Consider the following 23,175-nt stretch of genomic DNA (forward strand, 5'->3'; position numbering starts at 1 on the left):
CCAGCCAAGTCCAGCACAGGAACCACAGTCACTGGGTTCTCATTAAGTGGTTGTTTTTAGGCAAGTCCTGATTAGCTAAGGTTATCCTCCTCTTCCCTGTCACCGTTTTGCCTTAGCATGATGAGCATGGAGATGCAGCCCAGGCCCAGGAATATAAAAGCACCAAAAATGGGATTTGCAGCAAACCCAAACTGCTTAATTAGGAGGAAAACTTTCCAAAGTTTCAGCTTGGAAAAAACAAGCAAATAACAACCCCAGGGCAAACACTTGCATTTTTGGTCAGGTCCAAGGATTGAGTTTCAGTACTTCTGGAAGTGAAAAGATGTTTTTCCTGCGTAAATCTTTCCTGCTTTAGTTCAGAAGGGTTATATCATCTCGAAGCTGGAGGGAATGTCAGCAAAAGCGACCCCAAAACCTGGCACTGAGGAACCAGGCTGCAGAGGGAGGTGGATAATGGTGCTGCTGGAAGGGGGGATCCCATGAAAGTACCTTTCCAACCCACTTTATTTTATGTCACCTAGGAAGAGGGACGGGAGTGACCCATTAAACACAATAAGTGGAGGGGATGGTGCCAGCGGGCTGGAAAGCCATGTCCCCAAGCCCAGGTGCTGGCCCAGGTATTGTTTAAGAGGGACGTAGCCTCTGTCCCTGCCTGTTCGCTCCTGTTTGCAGATCATTGGTGAGCGGCACAGCCAGTTCTGCTCTGGAGCCCGCGGGTCACTCCCTGCATTGTCAGAATTCACCACTGATTCCGGCTCTTCGCTCCCTTGCTGCCCTTTCACAGCCTGTGAGAGCTCCTCTCATCGGAGGCACTGAGCTCCCCTGGGCTGGGGCATGGTGCTCCATCTCTCTGAAGGGCTGGAGAGGGTGTCCTTGGAAAACAAAGTGAGCAGAAGAGGTCCATAGGAGGCAAATGAGAGGAAACTTTCTATTCCAGAGCGGGCAAGAGTGCGGAAACAACCAGTGGGATGGAGATTGCAGTCCGGAAACCAACCATGTCCTGGGCTGCATCACCAGCAGCGTGACCAGCAAGTCGAGGGAGGGGATTCTCCCCCTCTGCTTGGGTGAGACCCCCCCCTGCAGTCCTGTATCCAGCTCTGGGGCAACAACACCAGAGGGACATGAAGCTGTTGGAGTGGCTCCAGAGGAGGCCACAAAGATGCTCCGAGGGCTGGAGCACCTCTGCTGTGGAGACAGGCTGAGAGAGCTGGGCTTGTTCAGCCTGGAGAAGAGAAGGCTCCAGGGAGACCTTAGAGCAGCTCCCAGTGCCTAAAGGGGCTGACAAGAAAGCTGGAGAGGGGCTTTTGACAAGGGCCTGCAGGGACAGGACAAGGGGGAATGGCTTTAAACTGACAGAGGGGAGATTGAGATGAGATCTTAGGAAGAAGTTGTTCCCTGTGAGGGTGCTGAGGCCCTGGCACAGGTTGCCCAGAGAAGCTGTGGCTGCCCCATCCCTGGCAGTGTTCAAGGCCAGGTTGGACGGGGCTTGGAGCAACCTGCTCTAGTGGAAGGTGTTGAAAGGGGGATTGGAACTAGATGATTTTCGAGGTCCCTTCCAACCCAAACCATTCTATGATATCCCCCCTCTAGACCTTCTTGTGGGTGGCTGAAGCCCACATGTTACTGATGAGCATCTCCAAAGGCCATGCAGATCTTAAGGTCTATCTCAGGATGACACACCTCATCCAAAAAGAGCTTCGTGGGAAATGCTGAAGAAGGCAGAGGGACTGACAGGGTCTGCTCAAGCACTTGAGACTCTTGGAGGAAGCATCAGCTGGTTCCCCATAGCAGTTGGTTTGTCGCCACTTGGCCATGCTTTTCTCATGCAGCTTCACACTCCGGGTTTGGACTGGCCCAGGACACCTTGCTCCACAAAGAGCAGTGTGTGTGTGACCTCTGTGCCCATAGGTTGATGTGAAGACAGACAAGAGTGTGGCAGTGACCATGTCACCTGCTCAGGTACACATGCACAGCTCCATGGGTACACTGCCAAATAGCAGGACTCACACGGTGACAGACGGAGCTGGTTTTTACCAAACCAGCAGGTTCTCATGCTGCATCGAGTGCTGTGGGTGGCAGCACCCCTGGCACACTCACCTTTGGAAGTCACCAAAGCGGGATGGTTGCAGATGGATATGACTCTTCCCATCCCTGAATACACTAGTGTGGCGAGACCCTGAGGATTCGATTCCAAACTTCCCCCATAGCCCGGTGGTCCTTGAGGAGGTAAAAGGTGACTTCCACAGCCATCATCCCATTCCCCCAGGCACTCGCTGTGCACCATACCGGCCACCTCCAGCATCCCAGTCCTCCCCATCTCGCTGCCACCAGCTCCCATCCCACAGCAGCATCAGTCCTGCACATCCCTCTCCTCCGAGCGTGCAGCCTCTGGAGCAAGGCGTCTGCGTTTGTGGGCTTGAGCAGCATCTCCCTCTTGTGGCTGAGGAACAAGGAGCTATAGGGAGAAACGCCTTCCCGTATGGGAGATCCCAGGTCCCTTCTTCATCCTACTGCTGAAAATCCTGGCACGCAACTTGGGGTTGCAGGAGAAAAGTGTGGGGAAGAGAGAAAGGAAGGGATGTGAACTCCTATGCCCATGCCTATCTATGTCCTTTGTTTGCACACTTTCAGATAGAAAGAGGGAAAAACCTTGCTCAATTAAACAAACAGCTTGATTGTGGTGGATAGAACCAGAATGGGTATAAAATCTAAGAAAACAGGAAAATGGAGTTGCAAAAGACAGGGGATGTCACATCCAGCTAGGAAGCTGCGCAGTGGTTCGCGTGCAAAGCAGCAGGACACCAAGGTTGAACATCCCCTACAGCAAGGTCCAGAGGACCTCTCCATGCTGATGCGCACTCCCGACACGGGACACACGCAGAGCAAAAGCTGGTTTGGTTTTTAAAGCATCATTATGTATTATCAAAGGTAGAAACACAAACTAGATAAAAATTTCTGTAACGCCATAGCAGCTCTGCTGCCTTCTGTGTGATGCGCACAGTGAGGACGACTCTGGACTAGCAGAGCACAGCCACAGCACAGCAGTGCTGGGGTCCAGATGGAGACGTGGAGCTTTTATCACATTGGAAAGCAGCTTCACTCTAAAACTAGCACCGACTGGGTTTCAAGTGCCCAGATCAGATTGAAGACATATCTGGATGGGTCAATGAGCAGTGAATGCTAAATGGAAGCTCTTTTTAATAATTCCTTGCATGCCTGTCCTTCCTGCTGCCTTTCCTGCCCTGTGGCACCACCAGCATCCTGCCCACAGCAGAACAACAGCTGGAAGACACAGCCAGATGTGCACCGGCTGGCACACATGAGCTTGGTGGTGAACCAGCTGACCAGACCTCTACAACATATTAAGCCATGTCCTGAGCACAAGCCTTTGTCCAGCCAGCCTGGCTGGAAGCACTAGCTGAGGCCCTGGTATTGAGGCTTTTAGTTCCTGATAGAAATAAATCCTGCCTGCAGTGGGGATTCTACAGTAGCAGGAGTATGTAGATGTGTTTTGAGATTTCGCTTGAGGCTGAAGTTAGGAGGGAGCATCCAGACAAAGCTGGATTATGTACAGCAAGGAAAAAGCTGGGCAGAAAAGGCCACTTGAGGAAGCAGAGTGTTGATGGGCAAGCAAAGCAGGACACGGCTTTTGTCTACAGTTCAGGGTCCCGAGGTTGTGGTCTGCGGCATGAAGAGGATCTGCCATCCTATATGGCAGCAAATGGAGTTGGTAAAGCTCACAAGGTGAATATGGTGGGGGAAAATTAAATCAAGCACTGCTGAGTCTTGCTTTAGTGCTTATTCTGCCCAGAAGGAAGGGAATCTCAGAGTAAAAGTCATCATTTTTCTGGTTTAAGCACTTATTTGTCCTGAGAAGACTCCTGTTTTGGCCAGTATTGAAGACCCTGGAGACAGCAGCCAGATCTCCACACTGGGACAGGCCAGCAGCTTGTATAGGCACTTGTTAAAGGACATGCTTCAAGGCACTGCCACAAATACATTAAAGGCAGCATGCTCCAGCTACCTAGCAGGGCTTACATAAATAAGTTTAATACCTAAACCCAGGCTTTTAAGGCTTTTCAAGACCTTTGAATCTCCAAAACTTCAAGTAGAAGATGCACCAGGTGGGAAGGTGATGTCCTAGCAATGGAGGACCACATCTGCCCAGCAGCAGGGGCACTATGGGGACAGTCTTCATGGCCAGCATTAACATCCCACAGCCTCTTGCTGCACCCTATCACCGAGGAGATCACCCCAGTGCTGATCCAAGGTGGCAATGCAGCAGTTGACAGGGTCACTCCAGCAACCCAGACCAGTTCGTCCCCTCTCCCAGCTCCCCCAGTCCTCACTGTGGGCATCCAGAGCCAGCCTTGGGGGTGGAGGTAAAGCACAGTGGCCTCAGCTTGCTCCTCATGACAGTCCCCTGTGTGCCACAGTGAGTGTCCCAAAGGTGATGACACTCCATGAGGGCACCCCTCAGCCCCACAGGCTCCAAGCCCTCTTTGGGGTGACCCACCACCCCACTGCTGCCTGTGTTGCTGAGGGAAGAGCTGTGCTGCAGATGCTTGTGGGCACAAGTGCCCAGGATTGGGCTGATGGTCGCTGTCTCAAGGGATAAATCTTCTCCTTCTCCCAGGCAGCCTGGAGGAGCATGGGCTCCGCTGTCCCTTTGCACCAGGGCCATGCTCGTAGCTGGGACTGGCCCCACACTGGGCAAGATGATGCCTCCTGCACTTGCGCTGATATATACAGAAGAGCCCTCGGCTGGATCCAGGGAGAAGCTGGGGGGAAACAAGGATATGGCTGGGGGGAAACAAGGCTCCTGCCCTGCTCCATCCTCCTGTGCTGTTCTCACAGTGCCAGTGCTGGGTTTGCTGCCTCCTCCATTCCCCACCGCCTGCCATTTCCCATCAGTCAGACCACATTCAACACCCCCAGGAGCCATTTCCCTTGTGGGGAGCGAAAGTTTTGCTTCAGGCTCCATACTAGTGGGTTTCCCCATCATCCGTGTGCTGGGATAAACTTCTCCCACGCCACCATCTCCAAAAGCTGCATTGATTGTGGACATATCTCCCGTCTTCAGGGCCAGCTTCACCAGCAAATAGTGGTGATGGTTTGTCCAGCTGTCCTCCAAACACCCTCTGAATTGCAGGAGCGATGAGCCATGCCTACTTTTGGGATCTGCCGTGGTCCCTGTCCCTGCCAAGGACCCTCCATCTCCAGAAATTCCCAAACTCTGCCCATCCTGGGAGCTGCCTCCAGCAATCTTGTCATCACCAGCAGCTGCAGTGCTGCAGGTTGTCCCCAGGAAGCCCTGCCAGATATCTGTGGATTTGGGATGGAGCAGGCTGTAATACACCACCAGGGCTGCAGCAACTGAAAAGAGAAGAAGGGTGTCAAGGGATGAGTTCCAGCAATGTTTCAGTGAGGTGCCACCTCCAGATGCCCTTCCAGAGACACCACTGGGCATCAGATGTCCAAGCAGCGCATCTTTCAAGCAGTTTTAGGGATGTAAGAATCCCATGGGAGCAGGTTTCAGGAAAGGGAACGCTGAGCATGGTCTCAAGACCAAATTTATCTGGATTGATTTGCAGACCGATGGGTGCACAGCGAGGCAGCCACTGAGCACCAGTGAGTGGGGCACAGGGCAGGGAGGAGATGTGTGGTGCAGGAATCCTCCTGTCCTGCAGTATCCCCAGCCTCTAGCCATTAAATGAGACACCAGCAGGTTTAAGACACCTTCTTGCTACTATCCTATTTGTATCCCAAAATCATTCAAGGGCAGAGAAATTGCCCTTTCTCCAGCCCAAACATGCCCTTTCTTGGACAGCGTTGAAGTGCGCGTAGCCAGTCTGGGGAGATGCACAAAGCCCAGCCTGTGCGTGTTACGGCATCCTTCTGTCCCCATCCTGCTGGAAAACGTGAGTGCTGATGGGTTGTTTGCAAGCATCATACAACCTCTCCCCTCCTTCAGCTGAGTTGTGCATTAAAGCTCAAGGGAATTAAATGCGCCAGCTGGCCACAGCTGCTGCTTGCTTTATGGGCAGGACATGGAGTAAGGCAGGGTATGGGCAAGGTCTGGAGCACCTTCTCCATCGTACCGAAAAATCCTGCCCATGGGCACAGAGAGCATTTCCATTACAAAAGTAGCCCTGGTCTTTGAAAGGAAAGAAGGTGGGAGAAATCTGCTGTTGTTCTGCATGGTCCCACGGCATTGTGTTTCCAAAACATATCCAGTGATGGCTCATCAGTCACAAGCCACCTTCATAAATCATCAGTATATGCTCAAAAGAGAACATTTCGCTGCAGCAATTGTGAGTGTTGTACCACTGCCTGCACTGATCACCAAGCCTCAAGAACACAGAAAGCACTGATGTGCTTCAAAATTGCACATACTGTATTTGGCAGTGGTACCTGAGCCATGTGGTGACATTTCAACCCTTTTTGCAAGCTTCTCTCTTCAGGGATGAGCTTTTAAAATTAAACTCAAGGTAGATCTATTGTCAAATACGTTCAGACACTTAAGCTGAAAGAAATAAATACTCTGATGCAGCTAAAATAACCGATGATGCTCATTTAATCAAGCTACTCTTGAAACATGAAATCCAGGCTCCAAACCCCACCAGATCGTACCTATTACAGACCCTGACATGACGGCTCCAGTCACGCATAGGCTGTCCCTCAGCTCTGCCTGCAGGAACTGGGTGGCCAGCAGCAGCAGGAGGATGTTTTCCATCAGCATTATCTGCAGAGGGACGAGAGTTGTCATTTTTATCCTTCTGACGGCTTTAGACATGCTTCTCATGGCAGAAAACACCCAGTTTCTAGATTTTACTGATTTATTTTGCACCTAACTTATCACTTAAAACATAAGGGTTGCTGAACTGAGCTTTCTGCAAGGTCCTGACCTTCTTTTTTACCATGAAAAATAACTCTGGCAGAGCAGCACAGCCACTCTGGTGTTAGTAAGACACTGTGTGGCTGCTGCTAAGAAAACAAAGCCAGCGCAGAAGGTACCTCTACCTTGGCTTTGTGTGGTTACCAAGGTGGATGTACCAGTAAATGCTGGATTTTGGTGGTGTGAGAGATGAGAGAGTCTGAAGCTATTGCTTCTCCCCAGCAGCTGCATCCATGTGGAACACCAAATATCCCAGGTACTTACTGCATAAAATACAGCCACCCTGTGCTTGGAGGGGCCAGGTCGGACATTAATGTAGCAGAAGATGTACACAGCTCCCATCAGGCAATTGAACAGCCTCCAGCGGCAGGGCTGGGCCACAATGTCTGTCTGCTGGGCCACCAGCCAGAAAGACATGAGCAACCAGTGGACGCCTGCAAGGGGAAGGCATGGAAAGGGAAAAGCCATTCCTGGGGGAGGCTGCAAAGTGCTCCGGGACCAGGAGCATCTCTGTGGCTGGTAGCAGGATAGGACATGGGGAAGGTGATCACAGGTCTTACCTGCCACAGCAAAAACCCAAAAGGAATAGAGCCTGGCAAAGAGCACCAGGGCCAGGACCCTGGTCCCCAGCATCCCCGTCCTCCAGAGCAGCAGGCAGAGGATGGCTGCGGCCAGCGGGCAGAGGTGACCGGGCTTGAGCAGGCAGGCGAAGCGGCTGTAGGAGACCAAAGCCCAGGCAAGGGAGAGCAGGGACAGCCCTGCGCTGACACCTGCATGGGGACAGGGACAGTCAGGTCCTCTGAAGGGTGTCCAACTGTGTTGTGGGACCATATCTCAATGTTAAGGAGCTGCTGGTAGCACCCCGATACAAGCCAGACACCCGTCTGTCCTGCCAATTGGAGCATTTCAACCAGTTCCTGCTGAATCTGATCTCTTTTGCACACTTGTCATCTGCTTGCTTAAATCCTCTGATGGCTTTCTTCCACTGGCAGAGCCATGCAGCAGCACAGCATGTCCGTCACTGTGATCAGACCAGGGACTGGCACTGGCTCGAGCGTGATCTTGTGCACACTGTGACTCCACACACTTCTTTTGCACACCTGAAAGTTCACCTTTTCTACAAAGCAGCCCCAAATCTCTACACGCTCAGCACTATTAGGGCTGGACCATCAATAGGAACATGTGTTGAGTTCAATCCCAGCCAAGGCACTGTCATGCCATGGAGATCCCCTGTGCAGGGGACTGACTGTAGTGGCCAGGAGAAGCCATGGGTATCTCAGAGACTCTCCAGGTTCAGCTGCAGCAATCTTTAAGTCACGTTTGTCCCTGCTGCTTTGCACTGGGTGTTCCCAGCCCCTTCACAGTGTGTTCCACTGGATGGAGCCCTGCACCCTACCAAATGGGCACACACATCTCCTACTCAAATGCAACCCCCCTCTGCAACTCGCAGCATCCTCCTGGGAACTCCCCACTCACCAGGGACAAAGCCCGCTGGGTCGGCTGCCACAACAATGTATGCCTGCAGCAGGAGGTGAGGCAGAATCTTCAGCAGGGCTTCCAGGAGCTGCAGCACACACACATCCCCATGCTGCATCAGCACCTCCCCGGCACTGGCACTGCCTCCCATCTGTGCCACCATCCACAGAACATCCCAGTACCTGCAAGAGTCCCCGTGATGAGATGTCCACCCTGGTTTTGGTAGGTTTTGGACTGCAACAAGGTTGGGGGAGGGTTGATGGAGTGCATCACTCACCGCTTCCAGAGGCCCAGCTGCAGGAGGTGGAGCACGAGGAGCCAGCAGCCAGGCGGGCGGCCATCTGCTCTGAACCAGAGGATGCTGAGGAGCTGAGCCACGTAGCCGGGCACCACACAGGCGACCGTCAGCCCAAACCAGCCCAGCTGCCCGCGGACAAGGTAGTGGATGATGGCACAGAGCCCTGGAGAACAGCCGAGAGGCACCACTGAGGGATGCACAGCCACACACATCCCGCAACTGCACAGAGCTACCCATAACCCAACCCAAACTCATCTCCCAGCCAGCAAGGGGGTTCGCAGTCCTTGTCTTATCTCAGACGGCTGGCTCTGGGTAACTTGTCAGCTACAGCACAGCCATCAGCACAGAGGAGCCCAGCCCAACGGCAGGCTCTGATAAAAAGCACTTGGAGAAGGGCTCCTGACACTAATTAATTAATTAATTTAATAATAAAACCACTAATTGTTTCAAATTAAAAGCATACAATGGCTGTGGTCTGCACGGATGCAGGCATCCCGCGTCTGGGGCGCTGTCGCCTGTCAGTCCCCAGGGGAGAACCGTGCACCCCCTCCGCGTGTGCGCAGCCCCGCGCAGTTCCCCCCGCTTCCCGCGCATCCTGCGCGCTCACTTACGCGCGCCACGCTCCGCCGCCAGCAGCGCCAAGCAGAGCCTCGGGAAAGCCCCGCGCATCCTGCGCGCCCCTTCCGCGGCGGGAGGAGGAGGAGGAGCTGGAGGAGGAGGAAGGAGCCACCGGGGCCGGTCCCTCCCCTCCGGCCGGCCCCGCTGCATCTCCTGCCGCGCGTGTCTCCCGCCGGGCGCTGGTACGTGAGGGCTTGCGGCCAGCCCCAGGGACCCGCGGTGGCGGTGCCTTGCGGTGCGCTTGCACAAGCCCGCTCCGGTGCCTCCGTGCCCGAGTGATGGGCGCCTGCCGCAGGGCTGAGCACCAGGCGGCACCGGACACGGTGTGCAGGGAGCCGTGAATTCCTTCTGCTGGTTGTTTTCCCCTCCAGCCGAGAGATGAAACTTTTGTGACATGAGATCCCGACTGTTAGTGGCTGCGGTTGCCCTTGCGTGTGCAGAGTGTTGTCCTGTCTGCCTTTTTCCCCCATCTCCGGCCCTGCAGAGTCCATCCCCTGAGGAGCGTGTGTCTTTTAGAAAATAAACCCGAGTTGCTCCAGGAAAGGTCGTGAAGGGGTTCTTAATTAGAACCATAGAAGAGCAGCATGGTTTGGGTTGGAAGGGGCCTTAAAGCTCATCCAGTTCCAACCCCCTGCCATGGGCAGGGACACCTTCCACTAGACCAGGTTGCTCAAAGCCCTGTCCAACCTGGCCTTGAACCTTGAATTAAGTCCCAATATCATGTAAGGTTTTGTCATTGCTTTTGCAAAATCATGCAGGACGCTCCCAAAGCTTTGTCCATCAGCTGGGCTGTTGGGATGTATGTGTGCTTGGGGGCTTCCACATAGTTACTCTTGGTTTGTGGAAAGTTTAGTGAGCTTCTTTGCAATCCTTGGAACAAAGCCTGGACTCTGCTGCTTGACAGGAGCAACATTTCTCACCCATTCAGCTGAGTCCTGGAGCAGAGAGAGTTTGAAATATGAAAGCTCAGTTTCTCTATAGGTTCCCAATACATTGCTACAGATGTTGTCTACCTGGACTTCTGTAAAGCCTTTGACACAGTCTCCCACAGCATCCTTCTCTCTCCCGCAGTCAAGGAGCTCAGATTTGTTCAGGAAGATGGATTATGAATCTCATCACACATCTGTGCTGTTTTTGGTGTAGCAGCTTCCCCAGGCACAGCTAGTCCTGCAAATGCACTGCAGCTGACACTATTGCATGGCACATTGCCACTGCCAAAGAAAAATATCATTAATAATCATCAAGCTCTCCAAGCCCAAAGGTGCTATTTGAACCTCAATCACTGCTTCCAACTAGTGATTTGAAAGTCCTTTGTACTCGTGAACTGAGGCTTGCACCACCCTCCGAGGTAGCCAAGCAGACAGAAGGTACCTGCTGCAGTAATTAAGCCACGCTCTTCCACCCAGGATTAGCTTTAACACTTTCAGTTCAGGAATAAGCAATAATAATAGTAAAAACCTGTTTGGTGGTATGCCAAGAAGTTGCAGTGGCTCTGTCACAGGGCTGGCTTTCAGGATTACTAAGTGAGACTCCTCGGTGGTTGTATAATCATTGAAATTAGGAAATCACATTGCAGCCAAGAAGAAACTGCCAGTAGGGAAGTGTCAGCCAGGTCATTGCTTCCTTGTTACCCACAGCCAGGAAGAAGAGGAGGGTCTTGGAAGTTGTGCTCTGACATCCTAAATTGTTTATCCCCTTTGATAATAAATGCAGGCATCAGTAACAAAATAGTGTGCGAAATCATTTTTAATTGTGACCAGCAACTGGGGGGACAGTTGATCCTTCGGTGTAGAGCATGATTGCTGACCACCACATTCCAGAAATGTGAATAGCTATGTCATGGCTATTGTGTGGCAGGCATTGAAAAATCTCTTCTTCACAGAACCCAGGAAGATTCACTCCATGGGAAAGATGGATAATGTAAGAGATAGGGCTATACTGAGCTGGAAATGCCTTCGTCATTTGAAGGGGGTTCACAGTTTGAGTGAAAGCCCAACAAGGCTGGGGAGCTGGACAGCCCATGCTTCACTCACCCAGTGTACAGCAACAATGAGAGCATCAAAACCACCTGCACAACTACACACCCTGATTAGCAGTGCCCCTGTGGTAGGAGAGGAGGTAGCAGAGGCAAAGTGGGTCTTGGCTTGCCTATAGATGATATCACACAGGCCTTGCTGGCCCTCGTGTGTTGACTTGTTTCAGCTTGTGTGCACTTGTTTCAACCTGTGTTTTGCTACACACCGTAGCTGCAAAAGTTCCACAACTTAGAGACGATTTAAGCAATAGTCCCACCCTGACGGACCCAGATAGCAGACAGTGGGTCACATCTTCTGCAGATCATTCCCCTGCTCGAGGCTGTTTAGCAGAGCAGGGCTGAGGGGTGATTGTGGATGATGTTAGGAGATGAAGAGATCAAGTCTTTTATTGCGGTAAAAAGGGTGATTCTTAGAACTACTAGTCCTGGCACCCACAAGAAAAGCTGCCTTCCTGGATTTGGTCCCGAGTGGTGCAAAAGATCTAATTCAGAAGTTGTTTGTGAGAGCCACTCTGAAAAAGTAACCACTGTACTATTAGGGTAAACCATGTTGCGGGACCAAATACATTCAACATGTGAACATCTGATCTCAAAAAGTCAAAAATGGGGAATGAAAAGCACCAAGAGGAGCAGCCCAGAGGAGCGAGAAGCCTGCAGGCAGTCTGAGAGCTGTTAAAAAGGCTGTGCTAGAAACCTCAGTGAAATATTTGCTTTGACTGGAAAAGAAAACAGAGAGTTCTAAGAAAAATCCCTGCAGGGCATGAAGGGCAAGTCAAGGGAGGCTCTCGCAGGGAAGAGCTCAGTGATGAACAAACAGCTGGCAGAGGAGAACAGCAACTCCTATAAAACCAGCTCCCATAAAATGCAGCAGGTCGGATTCAAGTAGGAAAGAGGGCTCAAACGGAAAGCGAAGATCCATTTGTAACAGGCAGCTGAGCCAATAGTTGGAATGTCTGTAAATGCGTGGAAAGCGGGAAGCCATTGGGGGAGTCCTTGATGAGAAAGGAGTAGGAGGACACTTAGGGGCGGTATGCTCTACACTCTTCTGTCCAAGGCAAGATAGCGAAGGCTATAATAAAAATACAATTGCTGAGCATGGGCTGTGGATTTCTGGATGTTGCTGGCACAGGAGGCTGTGGAGGTAGGCACCAGCAGTCCAAAAAGGGTTAAACGAAGTCATGGACAGCAGGTCCTTAAATGGGAATTGAAAGGACAGGCAAGGATGTCCTCTGCAACATCCCTGATTCTGCAATTATGGATTCTGGGGCAAAATGGGAGGACTGGCTCACAGATAGTGCCCAGGCTCACAAGCTCTCCCTGAACAGCAAGGAAAGCATGGGAAAAGAAGGCAACAAGAAGCAAAGGCAGGCATGGAAAGGGGTTGCAAAGAAGAAGGAAAAACAGCATCCAGAGACAGGCAATGGAGGGTTCTCAGCGTCTGGAGCCAGGCCAGCAGCAACATGCTAATTCTGCTTTGCAGAATTATTACCCCAATAAGCCCCTGTTTTGCCAACTGTGACACCTAAGTGTTGACAGACTCATCATTCACAAGACCTAAGCTGCTTCATGCTCTTGAAGGTGCAGAAACTGCAGCAGCACAGGGCAGACAGTGAAGAAAGCTTTAAATACAACTAGGTTAGCCTCAAGGTCTATAAAAACCTCTGCATTTGGAGAGAAATCATGAGCAAATGTATTCAAGCTAATTTGGCAAACATAACCAGAGCAATGTCTTCTACAGTTTGAGACCATATTCTGCTCCTTACTGTGCTGAGAGGTGTAAATCAGAAGAAACTCTGCTGAAATCATTGCACCAACTTCTGACATTGTGAAGATCAGAATCCATCCATGGCTAAGTGTAGAAAGACTCACCAAAAGGAAACACAGCTGATCTGCCAGTCTTCCTCTTCTTGATAGCCCATTTCCAAAAGATCTCAGGATCTAATCCTGCTGGGCACCAGACACTTCATACAGAAGGAGGCTTTCTTCTCTTTTCTACCCGAGACGTGCACTGGAAAAATCTGTCACAGATTTGTTACAGCAGACATTGCTTTGTCTCGACTCTGGCAATATCACAGAGGTCCAGAGGGCTGTGCTCTAAGACAGCAGGGACTGATTTATCATCTCTAATGAAGGATTGCACAACATCTGTATTTGCCTCTGAACTGGTGGTCAAGCTCTGCATACGGCATCACAGAACATGGAAGAGATGCATTTGCACCACTGTGTCAGACACACTTTGGGGTCCCATGAGGCACCTAAAAACTGTCTTTTCTATCTTTTGTCCCTGTATGCCACAGCCTGGTGACACCAGCTTGCTCAGGCAGCATTGTGTGACCCCTCAAATTAACTGAGGCTTGGACTTGGAGGCCCTTTCTGTGCATATGGTATTGGGAGCATCCAAGCACATGACAGCCTTTATTGCCTAGTCCTTGAAATATGGAAGGTAGCACCTCTTGCCTCAGTGTCTCTTTCAGAAGGTAGACGAACAGCAGCAGAAGCTACGCAAGAAGAAATGCAAACTCCTGCCCATGTCTGACAGCTTCACCCAGCATTGGTTTCTTGTTCAAGCTGACTAGAGTTCAGATGAAAAAGGTCCCTGGAAAGCCAGCATAAGGGAAAATCAAAAAGAAGATTATGATAGGCTGACCCTGGCTGGAGGCTGGCTGTGCCCCCAAGGCTGCTCTATCATTGCCCTCCTCAGCTGGACAGGGGAGAGAAAATACCACAGAAGGCTCATGGGTTGAGATAAGGACAGGGAGAGATCCCACAGAAGCTACCCCTGTAGCCCCCTGCTACCAAAACCTTGCCATACAAACGCAATAGAAAGATTAAAACATCCTGTCATTGGGGTGGTTTGAATAATCTTTTCCATAAATAGATGTTTCTTAAAATGTCTTATATATGGTGCAGGTAATTAGTACTGAATGTGTTCTGTTACAAAAGTTAAAAAACAAACAAACAACACGACCCACCTTTTTTTCTTTTTAGAATGGTTTTAGTAGGTTTTAAATATAATATTATTGCATGACAGAAAGGTTTGGGTTGGAAGGGACCTTAAAGCTCATCCGGTTCCAACCCCCGCCACGGGCAGGGACACCTTCCACCAGAGCATGTTGCTCCAAGCCCCGTCCAACCTGGCCTTGAACACTGCCAGGGATGGGGCAGCCACAGCTTCTCTGGGCAACCTGTGCCAGCGCCTCAGCACCCTCACAGGGAACAACTTCTGCCTAAGATCTCATCTCAATATGCTGTATATGGCACAGAAACCTTGAGTGAGCTGCAGTGGCCAAGCACGTTGCACAAACGGAGGTGGCTCAAGGTGGTTTGCGTGCAGCTCAACACATTTCCTGAGGCAATGCTGCAATGTTTTGAAAGCAATACCTCGGTTCCTCACAGGAGCACAGTAACAGAGAGGTTTCATTGGACCTCCCCGCTGCTCCCCAAAGCTGCGGGGATTGTCTGATTGGCCACCAGAAGGCTCTGAAGATCAAGCATCCTTCGCCATCCTTCAGAAACAGCATAAAGCCAAGTTCTGCTCATTCAACCTAATGTATCTGGGTGGCTAACACTGATCCAAGGACTGTTCTACCTAGAGCTTCCTCTTACCTGGTAACAACCAAAATCTTCTCATTATTGAGCCTTTCTTTAAAAGTTCTCTCCTTAAATGGGCTGGAGACTTTATATCTTTCATGTATAGTTTGCTTCACTGTTATAGCCTTAAGTGTGCAGTGACTCTGGTCTATCAAGAGCCAGTTCTAGAGATTTCAAAGATCAGTAAGGGACAAGGGTTTCTGTTGGCTGCAGGAAAAGAGCTGAGAGGAAATGCACAAACTCAGAAAATTATCCTGGAAATCATGTAATTCTTGAGGTTTAGGAAAAGCAACAGCATCTAAGCAAGAATAGGGAAAACTGATTTTAACTGAATTGTGAAGGAACATTTCCTACTTTTTTATCAGAAAAGCTTCAGAACACACATCATGTTGTTTTGTATAAATATAGCAAAAATTGTCTTATTTTTTTCCTTCTCAATTAACAGCTTTAACTTCCATAAGGCAAATAAAACTTATTGCAATGTATTGCCAAGTATCAAGCAGTCTGGCATAAATACCTGGTTAATTAATACATTAATTAAAAGGGCATGTAAAATTGTATTTTCTACATGGAAGTTTCTTCCTGTGCCATGATGCTATGTATGCTCCAGGGAACCCTTGGAACAATAGATATTATAAAGAAAGTATGTAATACTGTGTCTAGATAACACTTGATCTTGAACATTTCTGTATGTCACTTCTCAACCCTCTGTGATTGTGCAGGGGCAAACATCTTACTAATGTCTTGGTCTCCTTTTTCTGTAGTGACGGGAGTTCCCAGTCCACCCTCTGCCATGAAAATCCTTTCCTTTCTCTTCACTCTCCTCTTGGTGGTATTTTACGGAGCCGCAGGTAAGGTTTAGGTGAAGATGAGGGGCTAAATAGAAGGAGATGCTGGTGTCTTAAAAGTTATCTTGTCCCCTTTTGGAAGTGGCCAAACTGCCTCCTGCAAAGAATCTTCACACGTATCATCAAAACTTGTTGGCAGATTATAGATGATACATGAAATTAGCAGGCAAACACTTCATCAGTTCAGTGCCTTTGCTACGTCTCTGAAAATGTCTCTGAGTTGAAAGCAATAGGGGCAGCCCTAACATTACTATTCAGCACCAGCATTTTCCCCATTAAAGCTTGCAGACTCTTACACTTAAATAAAGTTGTCTCTGGGTCACCTTACAACAAACACTCATAGTCAGATATTGTTAAGCCACGTAGAAAAAGGCTAGGAGTCTGGTCCCATGCTCTCCAAATTGCTTTTGCTTCAGAACCTTGTACTTGGGGTGAGCAAGCAGAAAATCGTGAGTTAAGATTGAAATGGTACTGGTGGCTTTCTCTGGTTGGAGAAACCTGTGCAATATAAGTGGTGGTGTAAGGCTGTGCCTGTTGGGGGGATGCCAAAGAGTTTTTGAACCCAAACCCCACCTTATTGTCCAGAAAAAGGGACTGTGTTTAAACATCATCCCTAAAAATGGGACAATTACAGTGCAGGGCACTTCATGCATAGCCAAGTGGAGGTTTGGGGTTGATCTCTGTGGGAAGAGGATGGAAAGTACCCTCTGGGCGATTAAGGATGGGAAGAGACTGTGATGAATTGCATACCAGGAATGTGGGAGAAGTGTCATATATGCTTGCCTGATCTTATTCTTACCTGGGCTTCTGCTTATGGCAATTCTTATAGGCAGGACACTGGGCAAAGTGCTGCTTTGGTCTGTTTTATGTCCTTATTTCACATACAGACACACACAGGAGACATTTGGGCTGTTTTCAACAGGATCTACCTTCTGAGTATACTACAGCAAGAAATGTATCTGTTAGAAAGTGTTTCTGGGAGCTGAGAGTGCTCATAGTCATCTCTGCAATGCCCCACAGACAGGTAGTTTGGGACCAGAAGTGTTTTATTCACCCTCCCCACACTTCTTTATTCCTGCCTGGAATTTCCTGGGTACTGCTGTGTGTGCATGCACCACGCCACTCATGTGCTGTGAATCTAACACACCTGGGATGCACTTATACATATGTAATATTCAGGATCTGTTTGCTGGAACAGTCTCTCCACTTTCTGGATGTGCCGACTTACTGGGGTTGCACGGATGAGCTGTGAAGCTGGAGTGAATTAGTTCTTGTGCAGTCAATCAGGTGCATCCAGAACACATCAGCACACCAGGCTACACCTTTATTAATCAACCAAACAGGCAACATGCTGCCTAATTAGTAGTCTGCTCCCTTGGGTAATTTTGACTGCTGACAACTAGCACTTTCATGGATAAAACCTGTTCTGGGAATAGCACAGGCTAGTGGCTGTTCCCAAAAGGCAGTTTGAACTTGGATATCCTATTTTAATAGGGGGATTAAAAGGGGAAGAAAGTTTAGCCATGTAGATAAGAGCAAAGCCATGCTGCCCAGCCTCATACCCAGAGGACAGTGCCTGGCATGCTATTTTTAGTGGCATGTAAGTGGTTGTTCTATGTGCGTTGTTGAATTTATCCATGTACTGGAGCCATCTATATGGACTGCTACACACCAGGACCTGTTGAGACATGGATGAAATTTGTAAGGAGGGAAATAGGTCAAATCTATAGAAATCAGGATGCATGGAAATCTGGATGCACAGAAATCCTCACCTTTCTGCCCTAGAAGTAGCAGCCCCTTAGCTGAGCTGGTGCATGTCTCCTTAAATGTGACCTGTAAGACTTTAAGGCTGGTCAAGTGTCCACTTAGGGTTTTCTATCAGGCCTCTGGTGTCCGTCCCTGAAATCTGAATTCCTAAGGAAGTCCTAGGCTTGGAGACACAGTTCTTATATCTCAAGAAGGAAATATAGCATTTGCTTTGTTTTCAACCCTCCTCCTCTAAGGGTTGCATTAGGACTGTCATGACTGGGCACTGTTTTGCCATGGTGTCAGCTGATGGGAATTTAGCAAAATGCAAAACCGCAACAGAAACAACTGTGTCCTGCTTTTTACAGGCTTAGCAAAACCTACAGGACCTTTTATGCGATGTGGATATCGTGGGACTTTCTGCTTCCCTGGGATATGCCCTCGGGGCAACACTTACCTGGGAGTATGTCGTTTGGGGCATTCTTGCTGTAAATGGTAAGTTTAGGATTTAACTGGGGCAAAGATGACTTTCCAAATTTTCATTTAAGTAAGCCCTGTGTGGCAGGATTTTCCCCATCAATCTAAGCCTAAAAACCTTGAAATATTCTTTCCTTTGTGCAGGTTGTAGTGTGGCTAATTGCAGAGGATCTTCAGGGATCTGGGGGTGATCGCTTTTTACATCGTTGGACTCAGGGAACCGTTGTACTGGTCATTATTCATCATTATTCTTTCAATAAAAGCAAGAACTGGGGAGGCTGTATGGCTGCCGTGTGTGGTGGTGTCATTCATTTCCCCAGAAGTGTTATTTTCCTTTAGAAATTTGAACAAGAACTCTGAGATCAGGTGAAACCTGCCAGGAATGTGTAGTTTATTTCCCCCTCTTGGGTTGCTGGCATGTTCTCCACTTATGCCTGCTAGGAGTCCTCTGCCGTGACCAAAGCTGGGGTCAGTCACCATTTCCATACGGAGCATAAAAGTCTTCTCTAGTGTGGTGCTTCATAGCACCTCTGCTCTGAAAACTGAGATCCCACCTCCTGCTTTCAGACCTGGAAACAGCATCCTGTTTCTTTATAGGAGTTAAGAAGGACACACCGAGCAGAACAAAAGGAGGCAGGCGACCGCATTTTCAAATTTGAAGCCTGGTTTTACCTTTGGTTATTTTGCCTGTCGTAAATTTGGAATAAATCTGCAAGATGTGTATCAGTTGCAGTAGCAAATGGGGAGATCACACTTAGACATAAGACATGGGTTGAGGCAATTAGACAACATGTACGAAAGGCTAACACTCCTGCTACTTCAATCACTCCTCTTGCAAGAGGACCCTAATAGAAAACTCGGAAGGGGACTGTTGCTCAGTGAGCTCCTGTCTCTGGAGCTGCTCTTGCATGGTCAGGAGCATCCTTCTGCAGACAAATCAGCCTTCGTGGCTGCGACTAGTACATAGTTTTATACCCTGAGACTAGCTGGCAGGGCAGAGCTCATGCATATACAGTCAAACTCAGCCTCCAAAGCAGGGCAACGTCAGCCTTTTCCATGTGCTCATGCTGTCTCCTGAGTTGTAGAATCTCAGACTGATTTGGGTTGGAAGGGACCTTAAAGCTCATCTAGTTCCAGGCCCCTGCCATGGGCAGGGACACCTTCTGCTAGACCAGTTTGCTCCAAGCCACGTCCAGCCTGGCCTTGAACACTGCCAGGGAATCTATCCCTGGAAGTCCTGCCCAGCTATTGCCAGCGATGGAGCCCAGGCCAGTGAGCACTGTGCCAGAATAACCCTTCTGAAACATCAGTCTGGTTGTAACCACCCTTTCCCACAAGCAGAGGGAATTTAATAGCAAACACAGCCAGGCTGAGACAGCTGCTCTTATGGCACATCATTGTGGGTAAAGAGAATACCTGTGTCTCTGAAAAACAGTGGGAGCTAACCTCAGCTTTCACATGGCCTGTGTGAAGGGTAGCGCTCATGGATGCTCAGCAAAGGTAGGAGCAGTAATGGTTGGCATTTAAGGGAAACAACCAACCCAAGTGCTACATGCAAACACCTGACTTAAAGTCCCAAGTTTGCCATTTGTTGCAGAGCATCTGGCCTCCCTTCAAAGCAGATGTTTGTGCAAATGAGCCTGCCACCATTGAAACCACAGCCTTGAGAAGGGCAGGAAACTGGGCCAACGGCCACCTTGCAGGGATTCCCCTGGATGGAGGCATGAGGAAATTGCCAAGTGGAACCAAACCAGCAATTTACAGTTTGTGTCCTAAGAAGTTTTGCACAACCCATGGTAGGTGAGTGCTTCTTTCACAAACTGGAATGGCACAAGACATTTTGTTCAAGGACTGAGGACTTTGCAGAGAGGGTTCAGCCCTTGTTATTTTGGATTCGGCTCTGGAGATGATCCGGTGTCTGTAGCCAGCATCAAGCAGAATACTATATCATCACGCTTTTCACTCACCGCTGCAAATAGCTGCCCTTGCATTTATCACTGGGGAATGGCTTCAAGAGCCAGCTTACAGTGAAACACAGTCTGACACCTCATCACTAGGATCCATGCTGCACATCTCCTCCTGCTTCTTACCTCAATTTCATCTCCCCAGCACTCTGCACATGTTTGAATTCATCTCACAACTCTCACCAGGAGGTAGAGAGGCTGGAATAGGAAATATCAGACAGATAGCATGAGAACTGGTGGAGTAGGATTGTCCATACCATGGTCAGATGCAAGGGTATGCAGCAGCTAAATCTCATTTCAGATACACATTAAGCCCTGGGTGAAAGTGGTTGGTCATGCAAAATCACAGTGTGTGCCCCTAGGACTCTGCTACACTCCCCAACAGTATTCCCCAATGTTGCTCTGTTAGCACAGTCCCTGTCTCTCTGCTCAGGTAGAGATAGAGGACACTGTTTCATGGCACAGAGGCATGAAGAACAGGAGATCTGCTCACCCCAGTGCCCCAGCACTCCTCTTTGCACATGAAGCTTCACTGGAGAAGACAGATGCTCCCAGCACCTCACTGGGGGCACAGCACTGCTCACAGCACCGCCTGAATCTTTCATTTCCATGGTATTTTTGCTCAGTTGTAGCTGCTCAGTGTGGACAGCCAGAAAAAGGGAAAAAGCTTTGTCCCATTTCTTTTCATATCTGCTGAGCTCTCATAGCATTAAGAGCTGCAGGAGGTGATGGGTTGGGAGCAGCACATCTGGTAGTCAGGCTCCTTATAGAGCTTTGTTAAGGAGGCAGTTAACTACATCTCTGTGCTGTTGCTCTTTAACACATAAAATAGCTCAATTCTGGGGTGGTGGAGGAAATAAGAAGCTGTCCCAGTGTCCTGACCACCATGGCGGAGTAGCATTGGCTGCCAAGTGATCCCCATGCTGACAGACCTGCAAATACTTTGTACGATTTCCCTCAGTGGGAAGAGAAATTGAGGCAGGAAAGAACAATGAAATATGAAAGAGCATATGAAATATGGCAAAGGGGTTGGAACTAGATGATCTTAAGGTCCTAACCATTCTATGGCAAGATGTTGGGATAAAAGGTATATTCATGTATAATTCAGCAAATATGCATTATGCATGGTATGCTTTTAACATATATACACATATATATGTATGCTTGGTAAGTCTGCAGCAAGGCTGAAAAAGTATGTTAAGATGGCACCACCAATACGTGGAGAACCAATAAAGGGTTACACACAGCAAACTCTTAACACAACAAAGTCACAATTAAAGGTTGTCATTCATGGGGTTGCCAGTTGGACGGAGATGTCATCCCATGTGGCATCCTCCCAGTTATTTTCAACTGAAGCATTGAGACCACGCTTCACTTGGGGGGAGGAATACAGAACTCCTTTGTGTTGTGAAAGCAGATTGCCTGCCAAAGTCTAACGAACAAGCATGCAGTGTGTCCCAAGACGTGTCCAGCAAACCGCAGCGCTGGATGGCCCTTACGCAAGGTGGGATGACACAAGACCCTGGGCTGGAGGCCTGGGAATCCTTCTCAGAGGTGTCAGAAGAGGAGGCTAATGCTTCTTTTTCTCTGGCAGGGGGAGAAACAGGAAAAGGAGCTTTTGGGCTGGACATTTTGAGGTGTCAGCCATCCCAAGGGACACTTTGCCAAGGAGAGGCTGCCACCATTCTGCTGCTGGGATCCGAGAGGCTGCGGGAAGCTCCTACTCCCGGGCTGTCAATCACATCCTCCTGGTCACATCTGCTCCTGGACGGGCTGTCCCCTCTTCTCAGTCCCGTCCCTGTGCAGGTGCTACACCACACACTGGCAGGGACCCTGCTGGTCATCTCTGCCTCCTTTCTCTTCTCCCCAGAGCTGTGAGCCTGCCAGCAACTCCCAGCCATGCGGATCCTGCCTCTCCTCTGTGCTCTCCTCCTCCTGATGCTCCGGGGAGCAGCAGGTAAGAAATGTGGGGGGGATGTGGAAGCTTTGTCCTTTGTCAGTATTTTGTAGGGAGGTTTTTCCAGCTGAGACATGTGTGATGTCTCCTGGTTGCTGTGGCATCTTCCCTGGGGTCTCTCACATCCCATTCCTTTAAGGAAAGTCTCCTACTGCAGGTTCTGCAGCTGGAATTTGAGCTGGGACCTTGTAATAAAGCTCTTTTGCTCCACAGGCAAGGATTTGCTACCTTCCCCATGCTTCTTGGCCCTTGCCTTTCTGAGTCAGCAGCCCTGGGCAAAGCAGCCGTGATGGAGAGGAGGAGGAGGGAGGAAGGCAGATCCTGCTTCCACCCTCGGAGTCCTCCCTTGTGCCAGAAGGGATGCAGCAAACATGTTGGAGAGCCTCTCCTGGAGGCTGATGAGGGATGGTAGAGAGTATTGCCCATCCAAGTGCCATAAACATCACCTTGATTTGTACTGCAGATGCATTTGTGGCAGGGGACAGCTTGGCCACATAGGGACCAGGGGCTGTGTCCAGCATCTCAGCAAGGCTGTGCTGAAGGTCTCCTCTTTCTACCCTCTGCAGGGAAGACCCCCTCTCTCGGATCACCCCAGGACTGTGAGCGCCGTGGGGGCTTCTGCTCTCATGGGTCGTGCCCTCTGGGGATCGGTCGTGTTGGCCTTTGCTCTGAGCACGAGTTCTGCTGTCGGAGGTAGGTTCAGGGCTGCCTGGTGGGGTTAGAGGTGAGGCTGATGGAGAAAGAGGGGCAGAATATGCAGCCCAAGGGCGTGGGGACATCCCGGAGCCCTCACTGGTGGGGCAGGCACTGCCAGATCTTTCTTCCTGCAGCCGATGGTACCCTTGATGGGCTCCTGGGTTCCCGATGCCAATATCCAAGCAACCCTCTGAGACCAGCCTGTGCCCTCACAGCATGCTCGGGGCGATGCTGCATGGAGGCACCAAGCACCGCTGGGAGTGTCAGCAACCCTGGATAGCTGGACCACGGTCCTGTGAGAATTCCCTTACCCCAGCGTCCCCAATACAAGGTGGTGGTTTGCATTCCCGCTGCGAGGTGTGTGTGTGTGTCTGTCCTCAGGGAGCAACGCGTGGGCATGCATCTCTTTTCTCTTTATGCAGGGAAGGGCAGAGAAGATGGGGTGAATTCCTGATAGGCAGGAACCCACATACACACACACAACCCTCCCTTATCTACCCTCTCTTCAAGCTGGCCCAAGCCACAGCAGAGTGGGAACCACTGAGGCCCCAAAACCATCCTTCTCTCTCAG

At 49.9% G+C, this 23,175-nt stretch overlaps 1 protein-coding gene and 2 long non-coding RNA genes across 5 annotated transcripts; 2 read left to right on the plus strand and 1 right to left on the minus strand.

Moving 5' to 3' along the window:
• Positions 1-3,832: 3,832 nt before the first annotated feature.
• XKR5 (XK related 5) lies at positions 3,833-9,354 on the minus strand. Its single transcript, XM_030491072.1, has 7 exons — positions 9,284-9,354; positions 8,652-8,835; positions 8,375-8,556; positions 7,459-7,668; positions 7,163-7,332; positions 6,634-6,745; positions 3,833-5,376 (listed from the first exon to the last, which is right to left on the minus strand). Exons 1-7 carry the CDS (start codon positions 9,339-9,341, stop codon positions 4,346-4,348), a joined length of 1,947 nt encoding a protein of 648 aa, XP_030346932.1. The 5' UTR covers positions 9,342-9,354; the 3' UTR covers positions 3,833-4,345.
• A 5,375-nt stretch (positions 9,355-14,729) lies between these two features.
• Positions 14,730-18,272, plus strand: LOC115610061. Its single transcript, XR_003992088.1, has 4 exons — positions 14,730-14,934; positions 15,681-15,767; positions 17,879-18,005; positions 18,132-18,272. It is a non-coding gene; the product is annotated as an uncharacterized LOC115610061 (long non-coding RNA).
• A 3,081-nt stretch (positions 18,273-21,353) lies between these two features.
• Positions 21,354-22,957, plus strand: LOC115610062. 3 transcript variants are annotated; one of them, XR_003992091.1, is made up of 4 exons: positions 21,354-21,455; positions 21,546-21,908; positions 22,475-22,601; positions 22,739-22,957. It is a non-coding gene; the product is annotated as an uncharacterized LOC115610062 (long non-coding RNA). The 3 variants fall into 3 exon arrangements; XR_003992090.1 differs by lacking the exon at positions 21,354-21,455 and having other exon boundaries at positions 21,478-21,908; positions 22,122-22,601; XR_003992089.1 differs by lacking the exon at positions 21,354-21,455 and having other exon boundaries at positions 21,489-21,908.
• The last annotated feature ends 218 nt before the right edge of the window (positions 22,958-23,175 follow it).

The sequence above is a fragment of the Strigops habroptila genome, chromosome 6 (genome assembly GCF_004027225.2).
Source record: "Strigops habroptila isolate Jane chromosome 6, bStrHab1.2.pri, whole genome shotgun sequence".
NCBI lineage: Eukaryota > Metazoa > Chordata > Aves > Psittaciformes > Psittacidae > Strigops > Strigops habroptila.

What these genes read in the sequence shown, in the direction of transcription:
- XKR5 (XM_030491072.1), bottom strand. Translation starts at nt 9,341, where the DNA reads ATGCGCGGGGCTTTCCCGAGGCTCTGCTTGGCGCTGCTGGCGGCGGAG. An exon ending in GGCGGCGGAGCGTGGCGCGC is followed by an intron (nt 8,836 to 9,283) that starts GTAAGTGAGCGC and finishes GCTGTTCTCCAG; the next exon opens with GGCTCTGTGCCATCATCCAC. An exon ending in GGGTGGCTGTATTTTATGCA is followed by an intron (nt 6,746 to 7,162) that starts GTAAGTACCTGG and finishes GTCCCTCTGCAG; the next exon opens with ATAATGCTGATGGAAAACAT.